The following is a 26,440-nucleotide window of genomic DNA, read 5'->3' as shown; positions in this document are numbered from 1 at the left end:
CAAGGATAATCCTAATGCATTTTTAAGTGTCTGAAATCTGAGGGAATGCCCAGCTGTGTCAAAAATGGTAGATTCCACTCTTACTATAATGAAGGAAATCTGCTAGTTAACAGATTATGCAAACCTCACCCACCAGCCATACCTCAAGGCATACCTGACACCAGACTTCTGCTTAGTATCTCTAGAGATCGGGTCATATTTGCACTTTCCAAGACCAAAAACACAGCCTCTGTGGGACCAGATAACATCCCAGGTTGCTTGGCAATCTAAAACTAGACCTAGCGGGTCCAGTTGGAGTTCTGTTTAACCGTAGCCTGAGAACTGGCTTTGTTACAGCAGAATGGAGAACAGCAATAGTAATCCCCTTGTACAAAGGGGGACCATCAACAGACCCTGGGAGCTATAGACCCACAATTCTAACCAGCCTCATCTGCAAGGTCACTGAAAGAATCATGGACCTTAACAAGGACAGTGGGTGACCTTCAATCTCTAGACCCAATCCAGTTTTGCTTTAAGGGTATATCATGCATACTAAATCTAGTAGACTTGGAGAAAGTCACTAAAGCCCTGGATGAAGATAAGACTGCATATTGCCCATCTTGACCTAGCCAAGGCTTTTGACAATCCTCCACTCTGGTATTATTGAGAAACTTTCACAGATGGGATTAACCCTCTAGTCACTAGATTGGTAGCCAGTTGGCTTACCAACTGAACATGTACCGTCAGATTTGGCGACTCCACCTTTACCAGTAGACCTGTCACCAGTGGAGTACTAGAATCTGTGCTGGGCCTTTTACATTTTGGAATTTATTTCAGTGAAGTCCAGCCTAAAGTAGACTGCCTTTGGCTTAACCATGTTCGCTGGTTTCAGGGTGCAATCGTGAGTCCCCCAACTGTTAATATATTACAACACCCCCAACTATGTTAACCTATTACAACAACATCCCCAATTATGTTAACCTATTACAAGAGGGGCTAACACAGGCAAATGACTGCTGCTGAAGCCATAGTCTAAAACCAAATGCAAAAAAGTGCATTATTATCCCCTTTTGCAAAGAGGAATCCCTTGCTGATCACAATATTCACAGCATCCCCCAAGATCAAACCCAATGGTGAGATCTGGGAACACAGGTTGATGGCAATTTTGACTTTGACCCCAAGTTTCCACTGTGGGAAGGAAAGCCCTCTACTTTGCACATCTCGTAAGTAAGGACATTGCAATCAGGTCTAAACATGTTTTCAGTTGTCCTGTACTTGACCCTCATCGGACCATTAATAAAGTACAGTGCTCCTTCTGCATGTACCTCACCAGACACCTGCAGTAGCTAGAGACCACAGAGGCTTCTCACCAGGAAAATACAGGGCCTCCAAACCATAACTTGCGTGGCTAGACCAAAAGCCCTGTCACTGTACTCTATCATATAGGCTGCTGAGAGGCAACTTGTAGTAATGTCACAAAGCACAAGATAAAAGTACAGGCAACGAACAAGCCAAAGAATTTATTAACTTAGCGCCTCAGCTATTCAGCCTTCAAAGAGTTAAAAACCATAAAAAAAAAAAAAACATGGTAATATACAAGTAAAATATGTCGCACCCACTGCTAATTAAATTACATATTTCCAGTCACAATCTTTATTTAACCCTCGTGGTCCCATTGTATTGAATTAAGACATATATGGGATTTCTTTTCTGTGCAGCTTACTATTTTTAAGCAGACCAATTCACCCAAAGGCACCTCTACTTTTTCCAGAACACAGCCCCAAATACATTCAGGGCTTGAACTAAAAGTCCAAAAAATGACTGCCTAAAAGGCCGTCTATCTTTGCATTTTTTTTGTTTCTTCGGTGCTCTTGAAGTCGCACTTGTAATATTTGTTACAACTGCACTTAGCATATATAACCCCACAAGTATTACAACTAAAGTTATATTTCACCGAAAAATTGTCCATTTAATGCATTTAAAACAATTAACCACATTTTTGCAGACAAAGCGTTTATTACAGGGTGTAGTACTTTTGGGCATTGGCATTTCTGTACAAAGTCCCACTATGGGAAGTTCGAACTGATTATGTACTGCCATGTCCCCTAAATGTCTAGCCCTCTTGGAGATCTGCAGCCTAAGTAACATGGGCCAAAATTGATGTACAGTGTTCACAACTTTGTCACTAATAACGTTAAAAGTAGTGACAAAGTAGATAGTAGAATTCATTTTATTTGAATTTTATTATTACCTGTATGAGAGCTAAAACTATATGCAGGCCCACTATCATTTTGGACATTACCATTGCCACAAGTTCCCAAATTAATTAGAGCATTAGGCCATCTTAATTCCATTACCCTAGCTTTTGTTTCCACAACTAACCTGGTATCAACCCCTATCTAAAAACATTTTTCTCCTGGTTCACATATATATGAAAAAATATATATATGTATATGTGTGTGTGATATATAAATATATATGTATGTACGAGTAGATATACTGTGGGCATACCTTTTTTTTTTTTTTTTTTCCCCAACCCTCAGAGGTCCTACTCCAGGAACCAGAAGGGAAGAAAAATGTCGTTAAAGGATCTCTTTGACACTCGTGAACAACTCTTCTCCCCACCCCCCACCCCCCAGGCAGAGGGGGCAACCTGTATTGAAGACTCCCATTTCGGGGTAGAGGGGGTCTGTGTAACCAGGGCGTTGGAGATTTCTTCCGTCAGACCCTACCATCTCTGTCAGACCCTACCAGCGCTCCTGAGCAGCTTCCCGATTGCTTTCCTCTGGAAATAGTCCAGGGTCGTTTTTCTCTGCACCTACCAGCCTGGCATCTTACTACCAGTGCTTGGGTGCAGAGAATAATATTCAGAGGCTACTGAATACCATTCGATTTAATTCCCAGACCCGTCAAACGAATTCCCGGTGTACCAACCAATCAGAGGGAATTGGCCTTAGAAATAGAAAAGCTGCTAAAGTGTCATCCAGCCAGTCCCACCAGACAGGATCGGCGTTTTACTAAAGGTTCTTTAGTGCCAAAAAAAGACAGGGGGACTGGAGACAAATCCTGGATCTTGGCCTATTGAACAAATTTATCAAACGTCAAAGATTCCAGATGGTCGCATTACACTCCATTCTTGCCTTCCTAGGGAGGGACAACTGATGTGCTCTGTAGATCTCCAGAATGCACACTACTAGTTAAAGATGGATGTTAAGTTGTCAATCTCGCCTTCATTCTTGCTGGATGGGTTCGGAGCCAATCCTCTGCTCCGACTCAGCACTTGCTAAGCTCGAGAGTCACTTTTACCAGCTCGAGGCAGCCCCATATCCCATGATGCAAGGCAGTGATTACCCAGATCTCGTTTGCCGCTTCGCTCATGAGGTCACGCTTTTTTGCCAGCTCCTGGTAAGTGAATTTAATTACTCTTTTCTGGGAGATTTAGCTATCCCAGTACTTTAATTTTTTCATATTCATAGTTTTAGTTCCCCGATTCACTTAGCCCTATTCCCGTTAGTTTTCCATTCCCTTATCCATGTTTTCTGTTATTCAGGCCTTAGGCCTTACCCTCCCAAACAATTTGCTGTCAGGATTTGTTTAGGTGTGTCTGTTTTTATTTCCCTGTACTTAGTTTTTTGTATACTTAGTGTAATATTTGGACTGAGTGTGTGTGTTTGGAACTCGGTCATGTCTAAAGACACTAGGGTCTCGGGCTTTAAGAAGTGTGACTCTTGCTGTCAGATGTCTGACAGACAGTCACACTTCTTGTATTTATTGCCTGGGACCCCTACACCTGCAGGACTCCTGTGCTATTTGTCACTCCTTCAGCCAGAGAGTCCTGCAGGAACGTAGAAATTGATCCTAAGAGGTCTTCTCAAGCCTGAGAGCTGTCCGGCTTGGGGAAGCCCTCAAAGCCATCCAAGGCCCAGCCTTCAGTGTCCAAGTCTGTGGCCTTGGTTCCGACTCCACCGGAGTCTGGATCGGCTCAGTCCTGAGCCGATCCTTCCTTCTCGGAAGTTTTAGTATCGGCACCGATCGGCACAGATACCCTGACTTCAGTACCTGTGTCTGCTCCGGCTGGAGCAGATACCCTTGCTTCGAAGCCTGCGTCTGCTCCGGCTGGAGCCAATGCATCTCTAACCCAGCTCTGAGCCAACAAGCTGTCAGCTTCAACTGGAACCGAAGGTTCTTCGGCTCCAAGAGATCTAGATCTCCTTCGCTGGAGTCTATCCACTCTGCTCCGGCCTCTCCCTTACTTTAGGAGCGGAGCCATCTGAGCCGATCCTCAAGGTCTTCCAAACTCTCAGACCATGAGTTGGAGAGAGTGGTGAGTAGACTGCTGAAATCACAGGCACTGGCCCAGATGCTCCATAGCCCGTCTCCGCAGACTACCGCTATTCCACACCCTCCAGAAATTCCTCCTTCGACTCTCCTTCAGAGCTCTGAGCCAGAGATTATTGGTACCGTGACTGGTGCTTCGGAGCCGATGCCACCCCTTTCGGCTCCGTCGTCTTTGACTCCTATCTCCTCCATGAGACCGTCCTTGGAGGGATCTGGTCATCGGGCTTCCCTGGTCGGTTCAGAGGGGGCGAGTGGCATCAGACCCTTGTCCGACCCCATTCTCCCTCTTGGAGCTTCGGCCTTGGTGAGCTTGGCGCCGACATCTGCTTCGGAGCCTTCCCTTTCGGTGGGGCCGGGGATTCCTGTTTCTTCGGAGCAGGAGCTCTCTGTCCTCCCCGGGAGGGGATCCTTCGAGGTGATGAGTGTGCTAGCCCCCGAGCTCAGTCAGCAATCTGTTCCTTTAGCTCCTCCCTCTATGGTGCCTGTAGATATCTCTTCCCACTCTCTTGCTCCCGGACCCAGAGATCCATCGCCCCAGGTTTCCCCATTGGGAAGAACTTCCTCTTCCGAGGTTTCTCCTGATCCTTCAGGGGAACCCCCATGTAAGAGGACCTGTAAGAGGAAGCACTCCCCTGAGTCTGCGACATCAGATACCGACTTAGATGAGTCGGAGGGGTCCCCAAGATCCCCCTCTGAGGATGTCTCCTTTTCAGACATCCTTGAACTCCTGAAACAGAGGGGGAACTGGCCTTCCATTAATCCCTCAGGGGATGAATCTGTATACCTGGAGGCTTTTGGATCTCTACTCTCCGCCTTTCGACCCCCTCATGGACGTGATAGCTCGAAAGGCGTGGCATCTCCTGATTCTGTGGAACCAGTCCCCAGGAGGCCTAAATTTATCACTGCCCCCACTGAAAAATAGTTTCTCACTAAAGGTGTCCCGGTTGATGCCATGGTGGTGGTGGCCGCCACCAAGAAGGAACTTGCAGATCCTTCCGTACCAGTCCATTCTCCTAACAAGGAGTCTAGGACCATGGACAGGTATGGTAAGCGGATGTTTTCCTCAGCGACCTTTGCTATGCGTTCGCTGAATTTTGTCACTTCACCCGACTTCAAAGAGATATCCTCAAAGAATTGGGTGAGGTAGTACAGGATCAGTCAGCTGCTGGGGCCCAAGAGATTTCCCCTCAGCTGGGAATCCTAAATTCCATAACTAACTCCTCCATGCGGCTCATTTCTTTTGCAGCTGATGGGGCGAGTAGAGCCGCAGGCACAGGAGTGGCTCTCGGACGTCAGTCCTGGATGCGGCTTTGCAATTTTGCAGACCCCTTTAAGGCGTCCTTCACAAACTCTCCCTTTGATGGGACAACTTTGTTTGGACCTCAGGTGAAGGACACTTTGACCAGGTGCGAGCAAGACGGCAAGACTTTCTGCCGTAGGAGTCCGTTTTTCCACCCCTTTTAGACCTTGCCCCAAAGGTCAGAAGGGAGGGAAAATGTGGTTCTGAAAATCACGGAGTCACGCCTGACGCACGTGGTCAGTTTACCCCAGGGGCAGAGGGGGTAATAGACGCCACCCTAGGGGCAGCGGGGGTCTGCAGAACCAGGGCAACAGAGCCCCTCTCGGACAAGCCCTTCCAGCATCCCTGAGGTGTTGCCAGACTGCCCACCCTTGTAGGCAGTCAGGGGGAGATTGTTGCTGTACCCAGAAGCCTGGCTTTCCCTCAAGACAAATGGGTACAGTCTATCCTATCCGAGGGTTACAAAATACCTTTAGAGAAAAGCCCCTTCCCTCAAAAAGGATCCCTTCCAGATGTTCCACCCGGTCTGAGGGAAATTGCAAAGCTAGAGGTTTCAAAGCTTCTAGAGAAAAGGGCCAGCCAGTTCCAACAGATCATTTAGATTCCGGAATCTACTCTAGGTTCTTTTTGGTCCCCAAAAAGACAGGAGACTGGAGACGGATATTAGACCTCAGCAGGCTAAACAAGTCTGTCAAAAAGGCAAGATTTCGGATGGTCACACTTCAATCGATTTTGCCCTTTCTGGGCAAAAAAACAACTGTATGTGCTCCATAGTACGCATCTTGAAGGTCTATCACATAAAAAATCCACAGACACTCCAGAAGGTTTCTCCGCTTTCGGCTGGGGACCAGTCATTTTCAATTCGGAGCCCTGCCCTTTGGTCTCACTACAGCCCCCAGAATGTTCAAATGCATGGCAGCGGTCACGGCTCACCTGAGACGTCACGGATTCCAGGTGTTTCCGTACCTAGACGACTGGCTCCTCTCAGCCACCACCAGGCATCAACTTCTCCAGGCCAGGGATTACACTCTACGTCTCTGCGGCCAGTTAGGGATTTCAGTCAACTTCGAAAAGTCCTCCTTATCGCCTTGCCAATCTATATCTTTTATAGGCGCAGATTTAGACACTACTCAGATGTCAGCAAACCTAACAAACCAAAGAATCCTGGATATCCAAAACCATGTTCGGATCATCCTATTCAGCAAAAAGGTACAGGCCAGGTTGGTCCTGAAAGTGTTGGGCCTTATGGCAGCTGCAGTCACATTTCTTCCTCTGGCCCATTTTTACATGAGTCTCCTGCAGTGGATGTTTACCCAATGGTCCTTCCAGCAGTTACCCATGCGTCACAAGATCATTGTGACACCTGCAAGAGCCATCTATCCTGGTGGACTTCTTCCCCCCAGTCCATCAGGGCAGACCATTTGTCCCCCTGGCCCCAGTAGCCAGTCACTTCAGATGCCTCCCTGATCGGGTGGGGGGGCATTATCGGGGCAGGGTGGTCTATGGCACGTGGCAACCGTTCGAATACCACCTGCACATAAATGTCCTAGAGATGAGAGCAGTGCTTTTAACGTTGCAAGCCCTCAACGACTTTCTTCCCTTGGGAACTATTGCAGTTCACACGGACAACATGTCCGTGGTATGGTACATCAACAAACAGGGCGGGACCAAGTCCTATCCTTTGTGTCGAGAAGCTCTCAGACTTTGGCAATGGGCGATCTCCTCTCATCGGTTTCTGATAGCAACGCATATCCCTGGGAAAACCAACATCATAGCGGACAGATTGAGCAGCTATACTCATGCCTCACGAGTGGTCTCTCAAACAATCTATATTGGAAGAGATTTTTCAGAAGTGGGGCCGCCCATGCTTTGACCTTTTTGCTACACCCCAAAACAACAAATGCCCAGACTTCTTCTCTCTTTCCACTTCCGGGCCATCCCCCCAGAGACGCTCTAACCCAGGATTGGCCCCGGGGACTTCTTTATGCCTTTCCCCCCTTTCCATTAATACCTCAAGTACTCCAGAAAGCTACCGTCTTGAGCCAAGCTGATTCTCATTGCCCCTTACTGGCCTCGACAAATTTGGTTCCCGTTCCTTCATCGCCATCTCTTGGTGCAGCCTTGGCATCTAGACCCAGTTCCAGATCTTCTGACCCACCAGTCGGGTCAACTGCACCAGTCCATTCGTTCCCTCAACCTCACCGCTTGGTTGCTCCACTTCCTTCCTTAGCCAGCCTTCCTATGATCTCTAACCCCGTTACAGATATCCTAGTAGCTTCTCTAAAGTCCTCTACCAGAAGGATTTACTCTAGCAAATGGCAACGTTTCTCCTTTTGGGCAAAGTCTAGGAACATAGACCCCTTTACTGCCCCTGTTAAGTCAGTCTTGGACTTTCTAGCTGAAAATTTTCACTCCGGTTCTTCTTTTTCCACAGTTAAAGTCCAGTTGGCAGCAATCTCAAATTTCCATGTCGGATTTGCAGACCAGAACATTGTGTATCAAACTTTGTAAAGCCTTTCTCAGAGGGGTATTCCTACTTAGACCCCCTGTTAGGGATCCTCCACTGCAGTGGGACCTAAATTTAGTGCTGGCATCCTTGATACTTCCCCCTTTCAAACCAGCTGCTACATGCTCTTTAAAATTTCTTTCTTGGAAGACACTCTTTCTACTTGCTATTACCTCAGCTAGGAGAGTGTCTGAACTTCATGCTCTGTGTTTGTCCCCCTTACTTGGTCTTCCACAAGGATAGAGTATCCTTAAGAACCAATACATCCTTTTTGCCCAAGGTTGCTTCTAAAACAAATTCAATCTGTTGATCTTCCAGTATTTTTCCCCAATCATTCTGACAGGGCAGAACAAAGATTGCATTACCTTAGGTGTTCATCGCCAACTCGGATATTACTTGGACAGAACAAAGCAATTTAGGAAGTCTGATCAGCTATTTCTTTCTTATGCTGAAAATAAGAAAGGTCTCCCTGTTTCTAAAGTGACTTTATCCAGATGGCTGTCTTCCACTATTTCTGACATTTATCGGCTTAGGGGCAAACATCTGATCTCGAAACCTAAAGCACATTCTACAAGAGGTCTAGCCACATCTACAGCTTTTCAGGCTAGACTACCCTTAGACACTATTTGTGCAGCAGCCACTTGGGCCACTCCTCATACCTTCGTTTCTCATTACAAATTGGATTTGGCCTCCAGGGACAGGGCAAGTTTTGGTTCCACAGTTCTCAAGAGTCTGTTACATTGAGCCAGCCAGGATAGAGGTGCTAGGGACGCGGTCCCATCCATCAAGAATGAAGGTGAGATTGACAACTTAACATTTAGAAGTTATGTACCTACCATAACGTTCCATGTTAGTTGTCTTCTCTCGCCTTCTTTCTTGCGTCCCTCCCTCCTGTCCCCCTAGCCTGGACAGACCTTGAACTTCATTCTCTGGGAGATTGTTCTTCCTTGGACAGCTCTGGACCTCAATTACCTGGGTTCCCCTTACAGCCTTCTCAGGTTAGTTCTTTCCTTTGTGGGAAGGTTATGGGCAGTTTCCTCTAGATACCAAACGAGATCTGGGTAATCACCGCCTTGCATCATGGGATATGGGGCTGCCTCGAGCTGGTAAAAGTGACTCTCTAGCTTAGCAAGTGCCGAGTTGGAGCAGAGGATTGGCTCCGAACCCATCCAGCAAGAAAGAAGGCGAGAGAAGACCACTAACATGGAACGTTATGGTAGGTACATAACTTCTAAATCATCGTTCCCGGAGGTTTCTCTTCGGCTGGGAGCCCATCACTACCAGTTCAGGGTACTGACATGCTGCCTGACTGCCAAGTGTTCAACAAATGTGTGGCAGTTGTGGTAGCTCATCTTCGACTACATGGATTCCAGGTGTTTCCGTATCTAGACTATTGGCTCCTTACCACTCCGGCCAGGAATTTCCAAGTCTGCAGCATCTTACACTCTGGTCTCGCTCTCCGCTTGAGGATTACAATCAACCAGGACAAATCTCAAATGTCCCCAACGAAGTCACTGGAATTTATTGGAGCGGTCTTAGAGACAACATTCTGTCAAGCTTCTCTCCCCACTCAAAGGCTTTCGAAAATAAGACGCCAAATCCAAGACTTTCTTCCTGAGACCTATGTACCGGCACGTCTTGTACTGCAACTTGCGCTCCATGGTGGCTGTCATTACGTTAGTACCACCGGCGAGGCTGCACATGAGAATCCTGCAGTGGCTCCTTTCCGCACAATGGTGGTTTCCAACTCCCCCACATGATGCATCTTACAAATCGTTGCAAGGAAGAAATGCTATGGTGGATGAAGCCACAAATGAATCTTTGACAGTTCTGTCTTCCACAGCCACTGTGGCCACGGACGCTTCCCTGTTGGGGCATTTCCAGGGGAAAGATGGTCCAAGGCACCTGGTCCCCCATGGAGGCCAATTTGCACATAAATGTCCTGGAACTGAGGGCAGTTCTCTTAGCCTTGCAAGCGTTCCATGCATCCCTACCCTCTAGGACCATTGCAGTTCTGTCGTACAACATGTCTGTCGTCTGGTATATCAACAAGCAAGGCGGAACCAGGTCTTACCCCTGTGTTGGGAAGCCATGAGGATTTGGCAGGCACTGGTCGATGGCTTCCAACCACTTTCCTTATAGCAATGCACGTTCCCGGGAGTTGCAACATTGCAGACCATCCCGAGCAAGAACATCCTGATGCCTCATGAGTGGTCCCTCAACCCTGTAACAGCAGATCGGATCTTCCAACGCTGGGCAAGCCTTGCTGCGATGTTTGCATCCCCCTAAACTACAAATGCAGATGCTACTTTGCCCTGATATCCCCTCAGGGGGAACCCCCGAGGGATGCTTTAATGCACGATTGGCTCCTTTCTTCTGTATGCCTTTCTCCCTCATTCCCAAATTTCTCCAGAAAGCTGAGGTTGAGGAGCAGAGATCCCCATGGCCCCCTACTGGCCTCGTCAAGTCTGGTTCCCGTTTCTATGGCCTCATCTGATTCTTCATAGCCCATGGATCCTGGATCACTCCCAAGGTCTGCTGTCATCTTGAAGGACTGATCTCCATAGCCTCAAGCTCACAGCTTGGTTCCTCCACTTCCATTTATTGCCAGGCTGCCTGATATCTCCTCTCCCATTCGGGAAATTCTTCTGGCTTTACATAAAACCTTCCACCAGGAAAATTTATTCTAGCAAATGGACTCTGTTCTCTGGGGCAAAGATCAGAACTTAGATCCTTTTTTGTATGCCTATTCAAAAGATCCTACAATACCTGACTACTCTTACATGCAGGAGCCTAAGCATAGACTATCACTGTACATTTAGCAGTTATCGCCAATTTTCATAATGGACTTTATAATTCTGTTATGTCACATTGCCTATGCAAGACATTTTTGAGAGGAGTATTACATGTTAAATCTCTGGTGAAGCCTCCCTTAGAACCCTGGGACTCTACTTTGGTACTTCAGTCTCTCTCATGTCCTCCTTTCGAGCCCTTTGATTAGTGTGATTTAAAATTTGTCATTGAAAACCGCACTTACCTCAGTGAGAAAAGTATCTGAGCTGCAGGCCTTGATTGTCAAGAGACCTTACTTGATCTTCCACACTGATAAGGGTGTTCCTTTGTACTGAGCCTTCTTTCTTGCCAAAGGTCATTTCTAGATTTTCCATTAACCAATCTATTGACATGCCGGCTTTCTTCCCTCAGCATTCTAATAGAGGAGAGTACCTTTTGCACACCCTTTATGTGCATCGGCAGCTTCGTTATTTGGACACTACTAAATTTTTCAGGAAAACAAATTGTGGTCTTTGCAGGACCCAGATTGTAAACCTGTTTACAAAGTGACTTTATCCTCTTGGATTAGAAACGTCCTTACTTTTACCTACCAACAGAATAAGCTATCCTTACCTTCCAGAATAAAGGCCCATTCTACCAGATCTATGGCAACTCTGTAGCATTTCATTCCAGCGCCTCTATGGATGATATCTGCACAGCAGCCACTTGGGCAAGATCTCATACCTTTATCTGTCGTTACAAATTGGATTTGGCCTCCAGGGGACTAGCATCTTTAGGTTCTATGGTGCTCAAGAATATCCTTTCTTAGGGTCACCCAGGACTCTAGTAGCTGGGGACTCTGTCCTAATAGTAATTGATGAACAAAGATTTACAACATCCGATAAAGAAGTTATGTTTTACCATAATCTGTGTATTTGTTCATTACTTCCCACCCTCCTTCTCCCTGCCTGGACTCCTGGTGGATTTTAGGAACTCCTGGTTAGGGTATTTGCTCAGACAGAGCCTTCTACTATTTTTCTATTACTACGCCTATTATATAGGGGTGGGCAGACTCTAACTAGGAGAGGGGCATTATGGGTAGGTCTTAGCTGAAAGTTTTTGGCTGGGGCAAGCTTGGAAATGGACGTATCTGTTATGAGGATGGAACCCAAGTTCTAATAGTAATGAATGAACAAATATCTACAACACAGATGGAATGTTATGGTAAGACATCTTTTTCACTGGGGAAAATCAAGGGCTAGAGTTTGACCAATGCTGAATGCTATAAAGATGTTTCTCTTTCCTGTATTGTATAGACTCCTATAGGGTGTCCTTTGCCTAACCTGCAAGGCCTCAAATGACCCTGTTCTGCATGACTATCCAAGTGTTCTGGTAACGCCACAAACATCTGTATAGGTGAGCTAAGCCTTCAGCACAACTTAACTAGAACCTGCTGGTCTGCGTTCTGTCGTGTAGAATAGACCCTCCTTTATTAAACAAGCAGCTCTGCAACCCTCTGTATACAGATCTGCTAAATGGATGTGTAACTTTTTTAAGACCCTGGCTGCTTCACAATTCCTTATGAAAAGGGACAACAAATGGTGGGTTTTCCCTGGCTTGTTACGTATCTTCCTGATCTGTCTAATCTACAAATCCAAGGAAAGAGTAACTTACAGAAAATCGCTTAGCAGTATGTGGAGATTGAAAGTCTGGTGTGTCTGGTGTGTCTGGTGTGTCTGGTGTGTCTGGTGTGTCTGGTGTGTCTGGTGTGTCTGGTGTGTCTGGTGTGTCTGGTGTGTCTGGTGTGTCTGGTGTGTCTGGTGTGTGTGTGTCTGGTGTGTCTGGTGTGTCTGGTGTGTCTGGTGTGTCTGGTGTGTCTGGTGTGTCTGGTGTGTCTGGTGTGTCTGGTGTGTCTGGTGTGTCTGGTGTGTCTGGTGTGTCTGGTGTGTCTGGTGTGTCTGGTGTGTCTGGTGTGTCTGGTGTGTCTGGTGTGTCTGGTGTGTGTGTGTGTCTGGTGTGTCTGGTGTGTGTGGTGTGTGTGTCTGGTGTGTCTGGTGTGTCTGGTGTGTCTGGTGTGTCTGGTGTGTCTGGTGTGTCTGGTGTGTCTGGTGTGTCTGGTGTGTCTGGTGTGTCTGGTGTGTCTGGTGTGTCTGGTGTGTCTGGTGTGTCTGGTGTGTCTGGTGTGTCTGGTGTGTCTGGTGTGTCTGGTGTGTCTGGTGTGTCTGGTGTGTCTGTAACAATTTGATCTTGGAAGAGAGCATATAAAATTAGAGATTGAATCTGACTTCTGGTCATTGACCTGGTACATAGTTTTGCTGACTTAAACATGTTTTCCATTTTCCCCACTCAGGTGTGGACACTGTAAGCGACTGGCCCCCGAGTATGAATCTGCTGCTACAAAGCTGAAAGGAATTGTCCCTCTGGCAAAGGTGAGATTGAAAAGAAATGTATGCAAAGTATTGATTACCTGTAGCCAATTTTATAAAATGAAATGGGAGAAACTTTGTTTCTAAATTTGATTTGGCAGCCCTTTATAGGTAAGTGCATCTGTGTGTTTTCACTAAAGCTTGGTGAGTGGCACCTGAAAATCTCCTCTCTATATTGTATTGGAACTTAAGTTTTGAAGAATATACTGTTTCTGTTGGTAGTTATTACTGGACATAATTTGCCTAGACTGCTAAGCCTGCTTGGTCATAATACATGTGTGCTCCAGGAAAGTTCTTTCCGCAAGGTAAAATTTAAATGCATTTAGCAATGCATTTTCTGGTTGTGTTCCTTTTGCCCTTTTTCTTAAATGCAGTGCCTTTCCCCACTTTTACTTGTCTGTAGTAGGCCTAGTGTTTTGCAGTTATGGCCTCAAAAAGTGCTCTTGTGGTATGTAAATTGTCCAGCCCTTTGCAGAAAGGTGCAAGTTTTATTTGGGTCCATGTCCATCTCCAAAGTGTCCTGTTTACAGTAGGATTTAATGGCATTTCCAGGGTCTGTAAAGAGTTTTGCCTGTGTGTACTGTCCGAAGCTCTGCAGGTTAGAATAGCTTAGCCTTTCCCCAGAGACCAAGGAAATGTGTTGCTTATTACAAGGAATTTGCACAATTTACCAGGGTTTGAGAATTTTCATAGTAGCCAGTATTCTGCAGGATACAACTTTTTTGGAACAGTTTAGAAGAAAATTAGACAGGAAGCAAAATCTACACTTTTCTTGCAATTGTGTAGCCTACTTCTCAGGTAACTTAAGTCTCCCTGATTTATAGCTGAGCTAATTTTTTCGAGGGGCATTTTTTGACACCAGCATCTTGGCTTTTCTCCTGTTTTGGCAGATCCCCAGCATGCCATAAATGTACTTGTAGCTTGAGATTGGCCATTAGAATGCCTGAAACTCAATTTCTGTTCATCTCTGGTTTGGGACCTGTATCTGTAATAGCCACTGGCAGCATCCAGTGTTTGATCTCCCAGGCCCTTATTTGTAAATGTTTCACCTCCCAAGCCCATGCTTACACTTATCAAGAGTATTTAGTACTTGTCAGTGATTTGGGAATGCATACCAGGCTGACGACAAGGGGCTTTTTAAGCCTAGCCCCAAACCCTGTATGCCCTCTTTCCGATCAGCATGTATTCTTCCCAGCTTGTTTACAAACTTCAGTCCATCTAATGCTTCTCCTGTGAACACTTTTTTTCAGACTGACTGCAACAGGATCTGCCCTTACTAACGCTTGTCTTTTTCTCTTGGTCAGTTTTGAATCTGATAATACAATTACTGCAAATGGACATATACTAATATTCAGGACTAATGTCTTAAGGATTGCTTGGCAAATACACTTTCCGTGGCATTACATCTGTGCCTATTCTTCCACAGTATGTACCACCTCCAGCTGTCTGAATTCTTTCCTATTGCAAAAGAATCTACCCTAAACTGCATTTTTAAATTTGCAGTTGTGAAGAGATTTTCTTTTACTGAGTAATTTTCTTTATTCATCTTAACTGACTCCATTTCATATCTGCTTCTAGTTGATTTTGTCCACTTTTCCTCCTTTTACTTTGCACTTTGGCCCTTCAAAAGTTGCCTTCTGTTTCTTACCGGTAAACATGCATGCAGCAAGCAAATGATGCTTGCCGATTTAAGCTTTGTACAAAAGCATGTCTGTTTAGATGCAATTGAAGTGATATGAATTTCTTTTGTTGCAAAAGTTCAGAGTAATGGTGAGTGTGAAAGAGAGGTGAAGAGAGTACAGGCAGGGTGGAATGTGTGGAAGAGAGGTGGAGTACAGGCAGGGTGGAATGGGTGGAGAAGAGTGTCGGGAGTGATTTGTGTCAGACTGGTACCAGTAAGAGTGAAAGGGAAGATCTAAGAGGATAGCGAGACCAGTTAAGTTTATATGTTGGAGATGGTAGCATTGACGAAAAGGCAGGAGTCTGAGCTGGATGTGGCAGAGTTAAAGATGTTAAGATTTGCTCTGGGTGTGACAAGGATGGACAGGATTAGGAATCTGTATATTAGAGGATCAGCTCAGGTTGGACAGTTTGGAGACTAAGCAAGAGAGGCGAGATTGCGTTGGGTTGGACATGTGCTGAGGAGGGATGCTGGGTATATTGGGAAAAGGATGCTAAGGATGGAGCTGCCAGGTAAGAGGAAAGGAGGAAGGCCTAAGATAAGGTTTATGGTGTGAAAGAGCATGATGCAGAGGACAGGAAGAAATGGAAACTGATCCGCTGTGGCGACCCCTAAAGGGAACAGCCGAAAGATGATGATGACAGATATTTACAGCGTTTTGTAGACACACGTATGCAAAAATGGGGGAGGGGTGTTGTGGTTAGATGGATGTACGTTTTTTGGTTAGAAGTTACTGTAATGGAGAAATTCCCCCGTGGTTGACAGTGAGAGGAAACCATAGGAAAAATACAGGGAAAAGTTGATTTTGGTGATTAGGAGTGTGTTCTAGGTTTAGGTTTATATGTTCCTGTGATAGAGTGGTCTAGGTTTATATCTTTTATCCCTGAAGCAGGATCACTGAAACTGTTTAAAGCTAGTTGTTAATGGAACATGGAAAAGTAGTTTCGATTTGTTAGTAGGAAGTGTACCAGTATGCTTTGAAATGTGTTTTCACGAAAGGCTAGGTGGTGGGTGGTTCTCAAAATCTGGAGTCGCAAGTGTAGTAGGTTTCTTTTTTGATTGCTTTGGGGGGTGATGAATGGTGTGTAGTAGTAGAGACCATATTTGGCACAAATTACATTCTTGAGGGAATCCCTTTCATTTTGAGTAGCAGTATGGCATTGGTCATGAGCAAGATGTAGCCATCATAGAATTTGTCTATTTGGATTATGGAAAATTTTGTGAAGAGTTGAGAGCTATGGTACAAAAGTCGTATTCATGTCTTGGTTAAAATATTATTTAAGGCAGTTGCTTGTTCTGCTCCTATAGGTTGGCTGTTTTTTCTACTTTCGGATGATGGTGGTAAATGGGGTGGAAGCAGTGTTTGATTTTTTTATATATCTTTTACTGTTAAGAAGGGTTCTGTCAGTGTTTTATATTGTTTTAACTCTTTTATATATGTTGGACGTGTACGTTTTACTTTAGTTGGCCTGTTTTAGAGAAGTTTGAAGCCTTGTAGCAGGGAGTATTGAGATAAATGTATTTTGGAAGATTGTGTATGGGGAGCTTATTGATGTAGAAGGAAAAAGAATGGATGTAGTGCAGCACATTATAGCGCATCTTTGGTAATAAGAGTACCAGTAATGGAGTGATTCTCCTAAAATAAGTTCAGTTGAGAATTCCTTTTCCAAAAGTACACGTTGTGTGCACTGATCTTTGTAAGAAGAATTGGGTGTGGCAGCATTATTAGTGTGAACACATTCATGGGTGTTTTACCTAATCTTTAAGTAAGAAACTTGTGGCTGTTCATCTCTTATCCTTTTGCCCTGTTCATTGTAGGGTTTGAAATGCTAAGCATAGACACGCACGACTGAAGGGAACTGATCCTAGGTCTCCAACACAGAAGTTTATACCAAATGTTAGTAGGAACCCAAAGGGGTTGATAGCAGGACTACGTGCATAAGAAGTTTATTCCCAATGTCAACTGGAATATACATATTTCTGTAATGCATGTATGTAATCCTGCCATCAACCCCCTTTGGAGGACTACATTCTTTATTCTCATTGGATTTGCTGTATCTGGGAGCAAACAAAGGTCATCAAAACTGTCTTGCTCTGTGTTGGGAAGCTGAGAGATTGGACTAACACTGGTAAAAGCATTTTCTGGTCTTGGTCTTTCATGAAGACTGGTAGTGCATAAGTAACTGCTAACAAACTGGTTTAGCTGGAACAGCGACTAGCTTATAGGTGTTTTACTAGGCTAATGACCACGAGGGCATTTTTTTAAGCCTAGCCATGCATCCCAAATCTCTACAGGCTCTGGCACCCTTGATAAGTGTAAGCAGGGGCCTGGGAGGTGAACCATTTACAGATTACCTGTGTCCGGTAGAGACATGGGTACCATGCCAGTGATGAAGTTCCTGTTCCCCATCCAATTGTCCAGGTTACATTTGATTTGGGTTAGAAAGGAAATTTGCTTTACATGGATGGGGAAGCCTATTCCAGGTGCTGGGGAGTCTTTGGGATGCATGTCTGCCTGTGATATTAATAGGATCTGCTGGAGAGACTAAGTTAATGCAGGAGGTTCATCAGTGTGGTCTGACAGTGTCCTATATGCCAGATATAGACCTTCCCTCAACTGCCTTTAGGAGACAGAGGGATAGGGCCTTGAAGCAGTTTCAATAGGACATTTTACATATGCCCTTTATTCTTTTAGTGAGGAACTTCTGTGGACGTTACAGTTGTTGGGATATGTCCGGTTAGGAACATTCTAAGAGTTTGTGGAGTCTCAGTAAGAGTGACTTTAAGATCTTAATGCAATCCAGTGACCTGTAAGCTTTGAAAGACATTCCTAATTTACAAAAAAAAAAAAAATTGCTTAAAAATGCACTTGGATTTGACCAGTCAAAGCCACTGCAAGCCCAAATAAGGAAGTGGCAGGTAATTGTATGACAGTGGGAATAGAGCCTTAGTGTCAGTTTTGTGCTGCTTATCTGAATTAATGCAAAGGAAGCATGGAGGAAACATGTTATGCCAAAATGAAATTTCCATGGGCTTTTTATGGATTAAAGAGTTGGATTACTCTACAGTAGAAGTGGGAGCCCACCTTTTTATCCAGCCCCAGCCTTTTTCCTTTCCCTTTCCCTGTGGAATAAGCCACCGGTTTATTGATCTATTTACTAACAATTTTTTTAATATTTAGAAACCTATTTAAGCTTACCCTTTGACCCTGTAGTACTGGAGAGGTGAGCTGTTCTCTTTATTGCTGTCTTTAATGTTTAAGCTGTCAGTACTGACCTTTGCTCTTCCTGATGTCCTTTTTCATTTTGGTTTGACCTGGAATTGAGCTTAGTATTTTTCCCTTAATTCTATAGTCAGTCTTGGCTTACCAGAGTTATTACCAGTGTCTGTACTGCTGATGCATGTGTCACTGACCCCAGCAACTCAGATGTGGTAGATCCCACTTGGATGCAGCAATGTGGGGAAGCCCAGACTGCAGTCATCCTAGCATTTACACCACTAATACTACTACTAGATGGTTTCTTGATCATAGTGTTACCCTGCTGCAGTCATCGCACTTGGGTTATCCTGTCATCAGGCGGTCCCGCAGTCTGCCAGAATTCCAAAGTCTTGGTCCGGCGTTGGTTGCTGTCGCTTCTTTCCTGGCGTCAGTGCGCCAGGGGTATATATGATGCATTCGATGCCATTTTCTTCAGTCTGTCTTGCCGCGTGGTGCCTAAAGCAGAAGCAGTTCGCAAGTGCCAGTCGGCCGACTCCTGAGATTTTTGAAGTCAAATTTCAGATCTGAAGTCTTCAGTAAAGCTAAGTACCCCGTTGGCGAGACTTTTCTTGCCTCTGACCGATGTCAGAAAAAGTTAATTGTATTTCTTGTGGGAAGCAAATTACCTCATAAGGATTTTCATTCTTACCTTGCCTAGGCCCAGACCACGACGTCACTGGTTGTTGCTTTTGTGCTAGGTTCAATAAGCGAACTATAAAACTACTCTTTGATTTCGCACGACACTACTTCGGTAGAAAATTTAATTACACTATGCCGTCGGAGCAACAGACTACAGGCGTGCACAAAAAAACGCAAAGATAGGGACAGGCAGCCTAGACCCAAGCCAGACTCTGAGGCCTCGGCTGGGCTGGTCTCTGGTTCACCGGTTTTGTGAGGTGCCTACGCAGCCCCTGGCTACCACAGAATTGGAACCAGAGACTGCTTCGGATACTGTGACTGAGTTCTAGGCAGACGCAGCCATTTTCTTTAGGCCCTACCGACGACATTGCAGAAAGAGAAGCTGGTGCTGCAGAAAAGTTTCTGAAGGTGTCTTCAGACAGACGCTCGCCATAAAAACGTATCCTAAGCTTAAGACTCCTCTTAAACCAAAAAAGACAGCACTTCAGTCTCCATTTCAAGGCCCCATGCCTAAGAAACAGATGCTTAAAATGGCTGAAGATTTGATCTCTCTAATCAGGTGTTCCCAACCCCCACCCGACAAAAGGCCTAGACAAGAGGAAGATTATGCCTCCTCTGACCAATTTCCTCAGGCTCCTCTGAGGAACAAGATTACTCCTTTCCCCCTTATGAAGATTCTGATGCTGAGGATTCCATTCCTTCAGCTTCTCCCCCTGAAGACTACTCCTTTGGGGAAACTTTACATACTATGAGGGAACATTTTCACTGGGAAGGTCAGGATTACTCTGACTCCAAAGGCTCAGTTTCTTTTACTCCCCCAGCACAGACCACTTGCTATCCCCCCAGCCAAACCAGACAGATATAGAGTGCCCGGCTCCCACAAATTCCTTTATAAAAGCCCTGTTGCTGACCCAGAGACTAAGGCTTCTATGGCAAAAAATCCTGTACCCTCTGAAAGGGGTTCCAGAGCACTAGACAGGTGGGGGAAGAAGGTTTACACTTCAGCCACTCTAGCTATGAGAGCACTAAATTGTCAATTTCACATGCTAAAATACCAGCAATTTCTAATGTCTCAAATTAAACCAAAAATGAGCACACACCCTCAACAGTCTGAATTGAAGGAAATGCAGGATCTGTTGCATGCAGCTGAACAGGTGGGCAAACATACTTTACAATGTGGATTTGATTCCTTGGAAGCTTCTGTAGAGCAGCTGTTACTGGATGTCCTTCAAGGATGCATCTGCAGTCCTTACATATGGGTTGTCCTGCCTCAGGCAGCCCTTCGGTCGGCCGGATTCCAAAGTCTGGGTCCAGCATCGGCTGATGTCGCCCCTTCCCCGACGTCAGAGCGCCTGGGGTATAAAAGCGTCAGCCGACACCATCTTCCTCTCTTTCTTGCCGTGCGGTGCCCGAAGCAGAAGCAGTTCGCAAGTGCCAGTCGGCCAGCTCCTGTGATTTCAGCTACCGAAGTCTTCAAAAAAGCTAAGTACCCCGTTGGGGACTCTTTCTTGCCTCAGCTGATGTCAGATCAAACGGTTAAAGTTAATAAAATTGTGGGAAACAAATACCTCCTAAGGATTTCCACTCTTACTGCTTACCTTGCCTAGGCCCAGACCACGACGTCTCGGCCTGTACAGCCTGTGCTTCTTTCAGTAAATGCACTCTTAGGCGTCGGGCAGAGTTTGCAGAGGAATATTTTGGGCAAATTTACAGTTATAAAATGCCATCAGAGCTTCTGACAGCTCATTTACCCAAAAAACGTAAGAAGGACCGACACATGCGGTCCACGGTTTCGGCCGACTCCACGCCCAGGTCTACCGCTAGTGTCTCTGCTGAAAACTAATTTCTACCGGTTCCGACCGACACCGCAGGCCTCCACTGGTCGGTCTTAGAATTACCGTCTGAAACCGGTGCTCCGGAGATATCGGACACCATTTCTGTGGATAAAACTACTCCAGCACATGGGGCAGCCAGGCCTCCTGTAGCCATGTCCATTAAGGCTTTTACTCGTGCTAATGCTGCTAAACAGCCAAAATCTCTCCCTCCCAAGGCTATTCCTCAGGGATCCACTACAGGTTCACAAATTTTGAGCTTAGCTGAGGACCTTATCTCCTTAATCAGGGGCTCTCAGCCACACCCAGACAGGGGCTCTCAACCACCTCCAGGCAAAAGGCCCAGGGTTGAGCAGACAGATCCCCAGTCCTCTGAGGCCTCAGATGACTCCGCTCTTTCAGAGTACCAGGAGGAGGCCTTTCTGGCCTACAAGGATTCTGATGCAGAGGAATCTATTCCCCCGGCCTCCCCCCCGAAGAGTTGTCCTTTGGGGAAACCCTTCACTTCATGAGAGCATTTCAAATGGCAAGGCCAGGAATTCTCTTCTTCCAGGAAGAGGTTAAGGACTTTTTTGCATTTACCTCAGCATAGACCTTTGGCTATTCCTCCTGTTTTAAATGTTATAGAAGATGTGTACTCAGTCTAGTATTTCCCCAGACTCCCTTCCTCCGGCTCCTGTCAAACCCGATAGGTACTACAGGGTCCCGAACACGCATCTATTCCTTTAAAGAGCCACTCGGCTGACCCAGAAACTATTTCCCAGGGGCCTAAAGGGGTTTCAACCACCACTACTAAGAACCCACTTCCTTCTGAAAGGGAATCCAGGGCTTTAGAGAGATGGGGTAAAAGTGTACACTTCTTCCACTCTTTTTATGAGAGCATTGAATTGTCAATTCCATATGATACAGTATCAAGAATATCTGTTAGATGAATTGCATAAAAAACTAACGTCACCTGAACCCCTAGATCGCAAGGCGCTTCAGGATCTGGTGCGTAACTCCCAGCAGGTTTAGCAACCATTTCTTGGTGTGGTTATGATGCATTGGAAGCTTCATGTAGGTCAGCAATGACAGGTGCAGTCATACGTAGACATGCTTGGCTGAAGGAACAAACACTGCCAGATCATGTTAAAGCAAAGCTTCTGGATGCACCACTAGAAAAACAAAAGTTATTTGGTTCCGCGGCTCAAGAGGTCTTAAAGAAATTTGAGGAAAAGGCTAAATCAGTACAGACAAAGATTTTCTTCAGGTCCAACCACCAAGATTCAGCAGAAATTGGCCTAAGAATTGGTCCTTTCCAGACAGATTTCAGAGAGGCAAAAACAGGTGTGCCAGAGGTAGAGGGCAAGCTAGAGGCTCCTACAGAGGACGTCAATGGCAGCCTCCTAACCAGAGAGGTAGTGCAGGACCTAAAACTGCTGCACAAGGATAAACTCAATGACTTGACTTTGACCCCGCCAACCAGGCTCAGTTGGAAGCACCTTTGGGCGGAAAGCTATCTTTATTCTCAGAAAATTGGCACAGTATTAAAAGGGACAAATGGACACTGCAAATAAGACAAAGGATACAGATTCCATTTCATACATTACCAAAAAGACAAGGCATGTCAAACCTGCCACCGAATCAAAGGGCAGAGCCTCTCAAGCAAATTTCCAACCTACTGCAAATGAAAGCTATAGAAAAGGTTCCTCTCACAGAACAAGGCAAAGGATTTTATTCCAGACTATTCCTTGTCCCAAGAAAAGAAAAGCAATGGAGGCCTATTCTGGACTTGTCCGCACTGAATACTTATCTCATTGTGCCAAAATTCAAAATGCTGACCCTACAGCAACTCCTTCCCATGCTGGGCAAGGGGTCCTGGCTGGTAACTCTGGACCTCAAGGAGGCATACCTGCATGTCCCGATCAGACAAAGTTGCAGAAGACACCTCAGATTTCTTGCAGGTTCAGAGCATTATCCATTCTCAGCATTGCTCTTTGGCTTGTCTACTGCGCCCAGAGTGTTCACGAAATGCCTGGCATCAGTAATTGCACACTGCAGAGTTCAGGGGATTCAAATATACCCATACCTGGATGACTGCCTTATACAAGCGGACAGCCAACAAACATTGGTAAAACACTTGAATTATGCCATCCGCCTACTTCAGGCCTTGGGATACACAGTCAACATTCAGAAATCAAGACTTGTTCCATCCCAAAGAATAATTTTTCTGGGTGCAAAACTAGCTACAACCACCCAAATGGCTTTTCTCACAGAAGAAAAACAAGAGCAGCTACCGGATTTTCAGAACTCTGACAAAAGAAACCCCCCAGCTGACTGCAAGGAAAATCCTGCAGGCCCGGGGTTTCATGGCATCTTGCATTCTTCTGATTCCACAAGCAAGGCTGCATATGAGGAAACTACAATAGTACCTAAGGAGTCTATGGTCTCAACACAGTCACAGCCTAGAAGCTTTGATCCCCCTCACTCCATGCCTTCAAAAGGAATTTCTGTGGTGGGCTCAAGCAAGCCAGTCAAACGTGGGTCTGCCTTTCAGCAAACAAATATCAGCCAAACCATTACAACGGACTCCTCAGACCATGGATGGGGAGCGCACATTGAGGGCAGATGCATTCAAGGACAATGGACACAAAGAATTGCACCTGCACATAAACCAAAAGGAAATGCTGGCAGTGATGCATTCAATCAAGGCCTCCGAACACTTCCTTCATCAAGGCCACCTGCTAATAGACAATACCACAGTTATGTGGTACATAAGCAAGGAGGTACCCATTCTTACCCTCTTTGCAGGCTGGCAATGAATCTTTGGGAACTTTCCCTAAAACTCAGAGCTGCAATCCCAGTTTGTACCAGGAAAAGACAATGTACTGGCGGACAGTCTAAGCAGAGAGATCATGGATCCACACGAATGGATGCTGCACCCAGACACCTTCCTTCAGATAACGCAATCATGGGGAAGGCCGGACATAGATCTTTTTGCCTCCCACCACAACCATCAACTGAAGAAATTCTGCACAAGGACATACCATCCACAAGCATGGAAAGTGGACGCCCTCTCTTTCAGCTTGAATACACTCTAACAGTATATGCATTCCCACCTCTTCCATTAATGACCAATGTCTTACTGAAGATCAGGACAGAACAGCCAAAAGTGATTCTGATAGCTCCGGACTGGCCAAGACAACACTGGTACCCACTGTTAAGGAGCATGTCATGCACGAAACAGTGGCCTCTACCACAATGGCCACTTCTTCTGACACAGCACAATTACAAAACTCTGCACTCCAGCCTAAAAACCTTGCAGCTGAAAGCCTGGAAAATACCTTGACTCCTCGCCAGGATAAACTATCCAAGAGAGCAAAGGATATCATCATGGAAGCTCGGCGGCCTTCCACAAGAAAGGTATATTCAGCAAAATGGAAAAGATTTATCACTTGGAACACCACAAAGGGCCAAGATCCGACAGTGATGAGCATTCCACATATCCTGGAATACTTGGCAGAAATGCTCCATAATGGCCTTTCATACTCTTCCATTAAAATTCATGCTTCAGCAATTTCAGCAGAGTACGACACTGATCCACCTGTTTTTTCTCATCCTCTGCTAAGGCAGTTTCCAAGAAGGATAAAAAACATCAACCCTCCAAGGAAACCACCAATGCCTGCACAGGACTTTAACTTCATGTTGGAAAAATTAACTCTACCTCCCTTTGAACCAGCAGCATCTTCAGAACTACAGTTCTTGTCTTGGAAGACTGCCTTCCTTCTGGCCATAACCTCAGCAAGAAGAGTATGAGTTACAGGCCCTCATGGCAGTACAACCATTTCTTTTTCATCAGGACAGTCTCTCATTGAGAACCAATCCTTCATTCATGCTAAAGGTGGTATCTAGGGTCTCACTGAACCAAGCTATTCACCTGCCTACCTTCTTTCCAAATCCACAAAACAAAGGAGAGAAACTTCTGCATACCCTGGACATTCACAGACAGTTGCGCTACTACTTGGACAGAACTAAGATTTACAGAAAAACTGACCAGCTCTTTGTAGCATATGCTGCTGGTGTACAAGGAAAAGCAATTGCCAAACAGACCATTTCAAATTGGATAGGGAATTGCATTCGATTCTGTTACTCTTTTCATGGCAAAACTGTGCCGGCTAACATTAGACCTCATTCCACCAGAGCCACAGCCACCTCCACAGCCTTCTTAAGAGGGGTGGCTACAAAGGACATTTTAGAAGCTGCTACATGGAGCTCCGTGCATACATTTTCCAAGCATTACAACTTACCTTTATATTCCTGATCCAGAGCAGGCTTTGCTACTGCAGTCCTGCAGGGCATTTTAGCTACACCATCCTTTTCTTAGGTCCTACCACCCCCAGCTTGGCTATGGTATTCTACCCATATGTAAGGACTGCAGATGCATCCTTGAAGGACATAGTACAGTTTTGTACCTACCATAAATGTAGATGTCCGATAGGTATGCATCTGCAGTCATGTTTTCCCTCCTACCCCTCTGTAGTATTCCTTGGGTACTTATCCCTCTTTCTAGCTAGCTGGGGTTATCTATTGTGGTGTATTTGTTTTATATTGCTGTGCATGTTTGGAATTTTTGCATCTCTCCAAATTTAGCCTTCCTTAGAGGGCACCTGGCATCTGGGGCAAGAAATACTGAGGAAGATGGCGTCGGCTGACTCTTATACTCCAGGTGCTCTGACGTTGGGGAAGGGGTGACCTCAGCCGACACCGGACCCAGACTTTGGAATCCGGCTGACCGAAGGGCTGCCTGAGGCAGGACAACCCATATGTAAGGACTGCAGATGCATACCTATCGGACATCTACATTTATGGTAGGTACAAAACTGTACTGTCTGTTATACGTAGGCATGCTTGGTTAAAGGAACAAACTCTGCCTGATCATGTTAAAGCAAAGTTACTAGATGCTCCCTTACAGCAGGATGTCCTATTTGGAGTTAAAGCAGAAGTCTTAAAGAAAATGGAGGATAAGGCAAAGTCTATGCAGACTGTCAAAGATTTCTTGCAGGTTGAGCCCCCTCGCTTCAGCAGAAATTGGCCAACAAAAAATTGGTCCTTTCCAGCTACTGACAGGCCTCAGAGGGGTAAATACAGATGCCCAAGAGGCAGAGGACAACCACAAACCCACTACAAACCTCGGCAGTGGGGCACCAACACAGAAGGGAGGAGAAGACGGGCCCCAAACTACTAGAAGGCAAACACAATGACTTAAAACCTCATATGGCCAAGCAAAACTCTCTTGGCAGCTCCCTTGGGAGGAAAATTAGCACTTTTTTCAGACAACTGGCGCATTGTCACAAAGGACAAATGGGTCCTAGACATTATTTCACAAGGATACAGATTCCATTCTCACACCTTGCCAACGATAAGAGGAATGCCAAATCTGCCACAAATTCAATGGGCAGAGGCACAAAAACAAATTACAGCTCATGGACGTGAGACATTCAACTGGTACCTACATGGGAGCAAGGCCAAGGATTTTACTCAAGACTCTTTCTAGTCCCCAGAAAGGACTATGCTTGGAGACCAATTCTGGACCTTTAAATTCTAAACGCCTTCTTAAAAGTATCCAAATTCAAGATGCTAACACTACAGCAGCTTCTTCCCATGTTTGGCAAAGCATGACTAGTAACGTTGGACCTCGAGGAGGCATACCTGCATGTCCCTAGCAGACA

At 45.6% G+C, this 26,440-nt stretch overlaps 1 protein-coding gene across 1 annotated transcript in view; it reads left to right on the top strand.

The window, feature by feature from the left end:
• Nucleotides 1-26,440, top strand: part of PDIA3 (protein disulfide isomerase family A member 3) — a 1,140,556-nt gene that overhangs the window by 31,437 nt on the left and 1,082,679 nt on the right. The window contains exon 2 of the mRNA XM_044077721.1: nucleotides 13,246-13,324. Coding sequence (XP_043933656.1) covers nucleotides 13,246-13,324 — 79 coding nt within the window. The remainder of the gene's footprint in view (nucleotides 1-13,245; nucleotides 13,325-26,440) is intronic.

Source organism: Protopterus annectens, chromosome 7.part0 (assembly GCF_019279795.1).
Source record: "Protopterus annectens isolate FY-2018-M chromosome 7.part0, PAN1.0, whole genome shotgun sequence".
NCBI classification, from domain to species: Eukaryota; Metazoa; Chordata; order Ceratodontiformes; family Protopteridae; genus Protopterus; species Protopterus annectens.
This window is presented reverse-complemented; position numbering and strand designations above follow the sequence as displayed.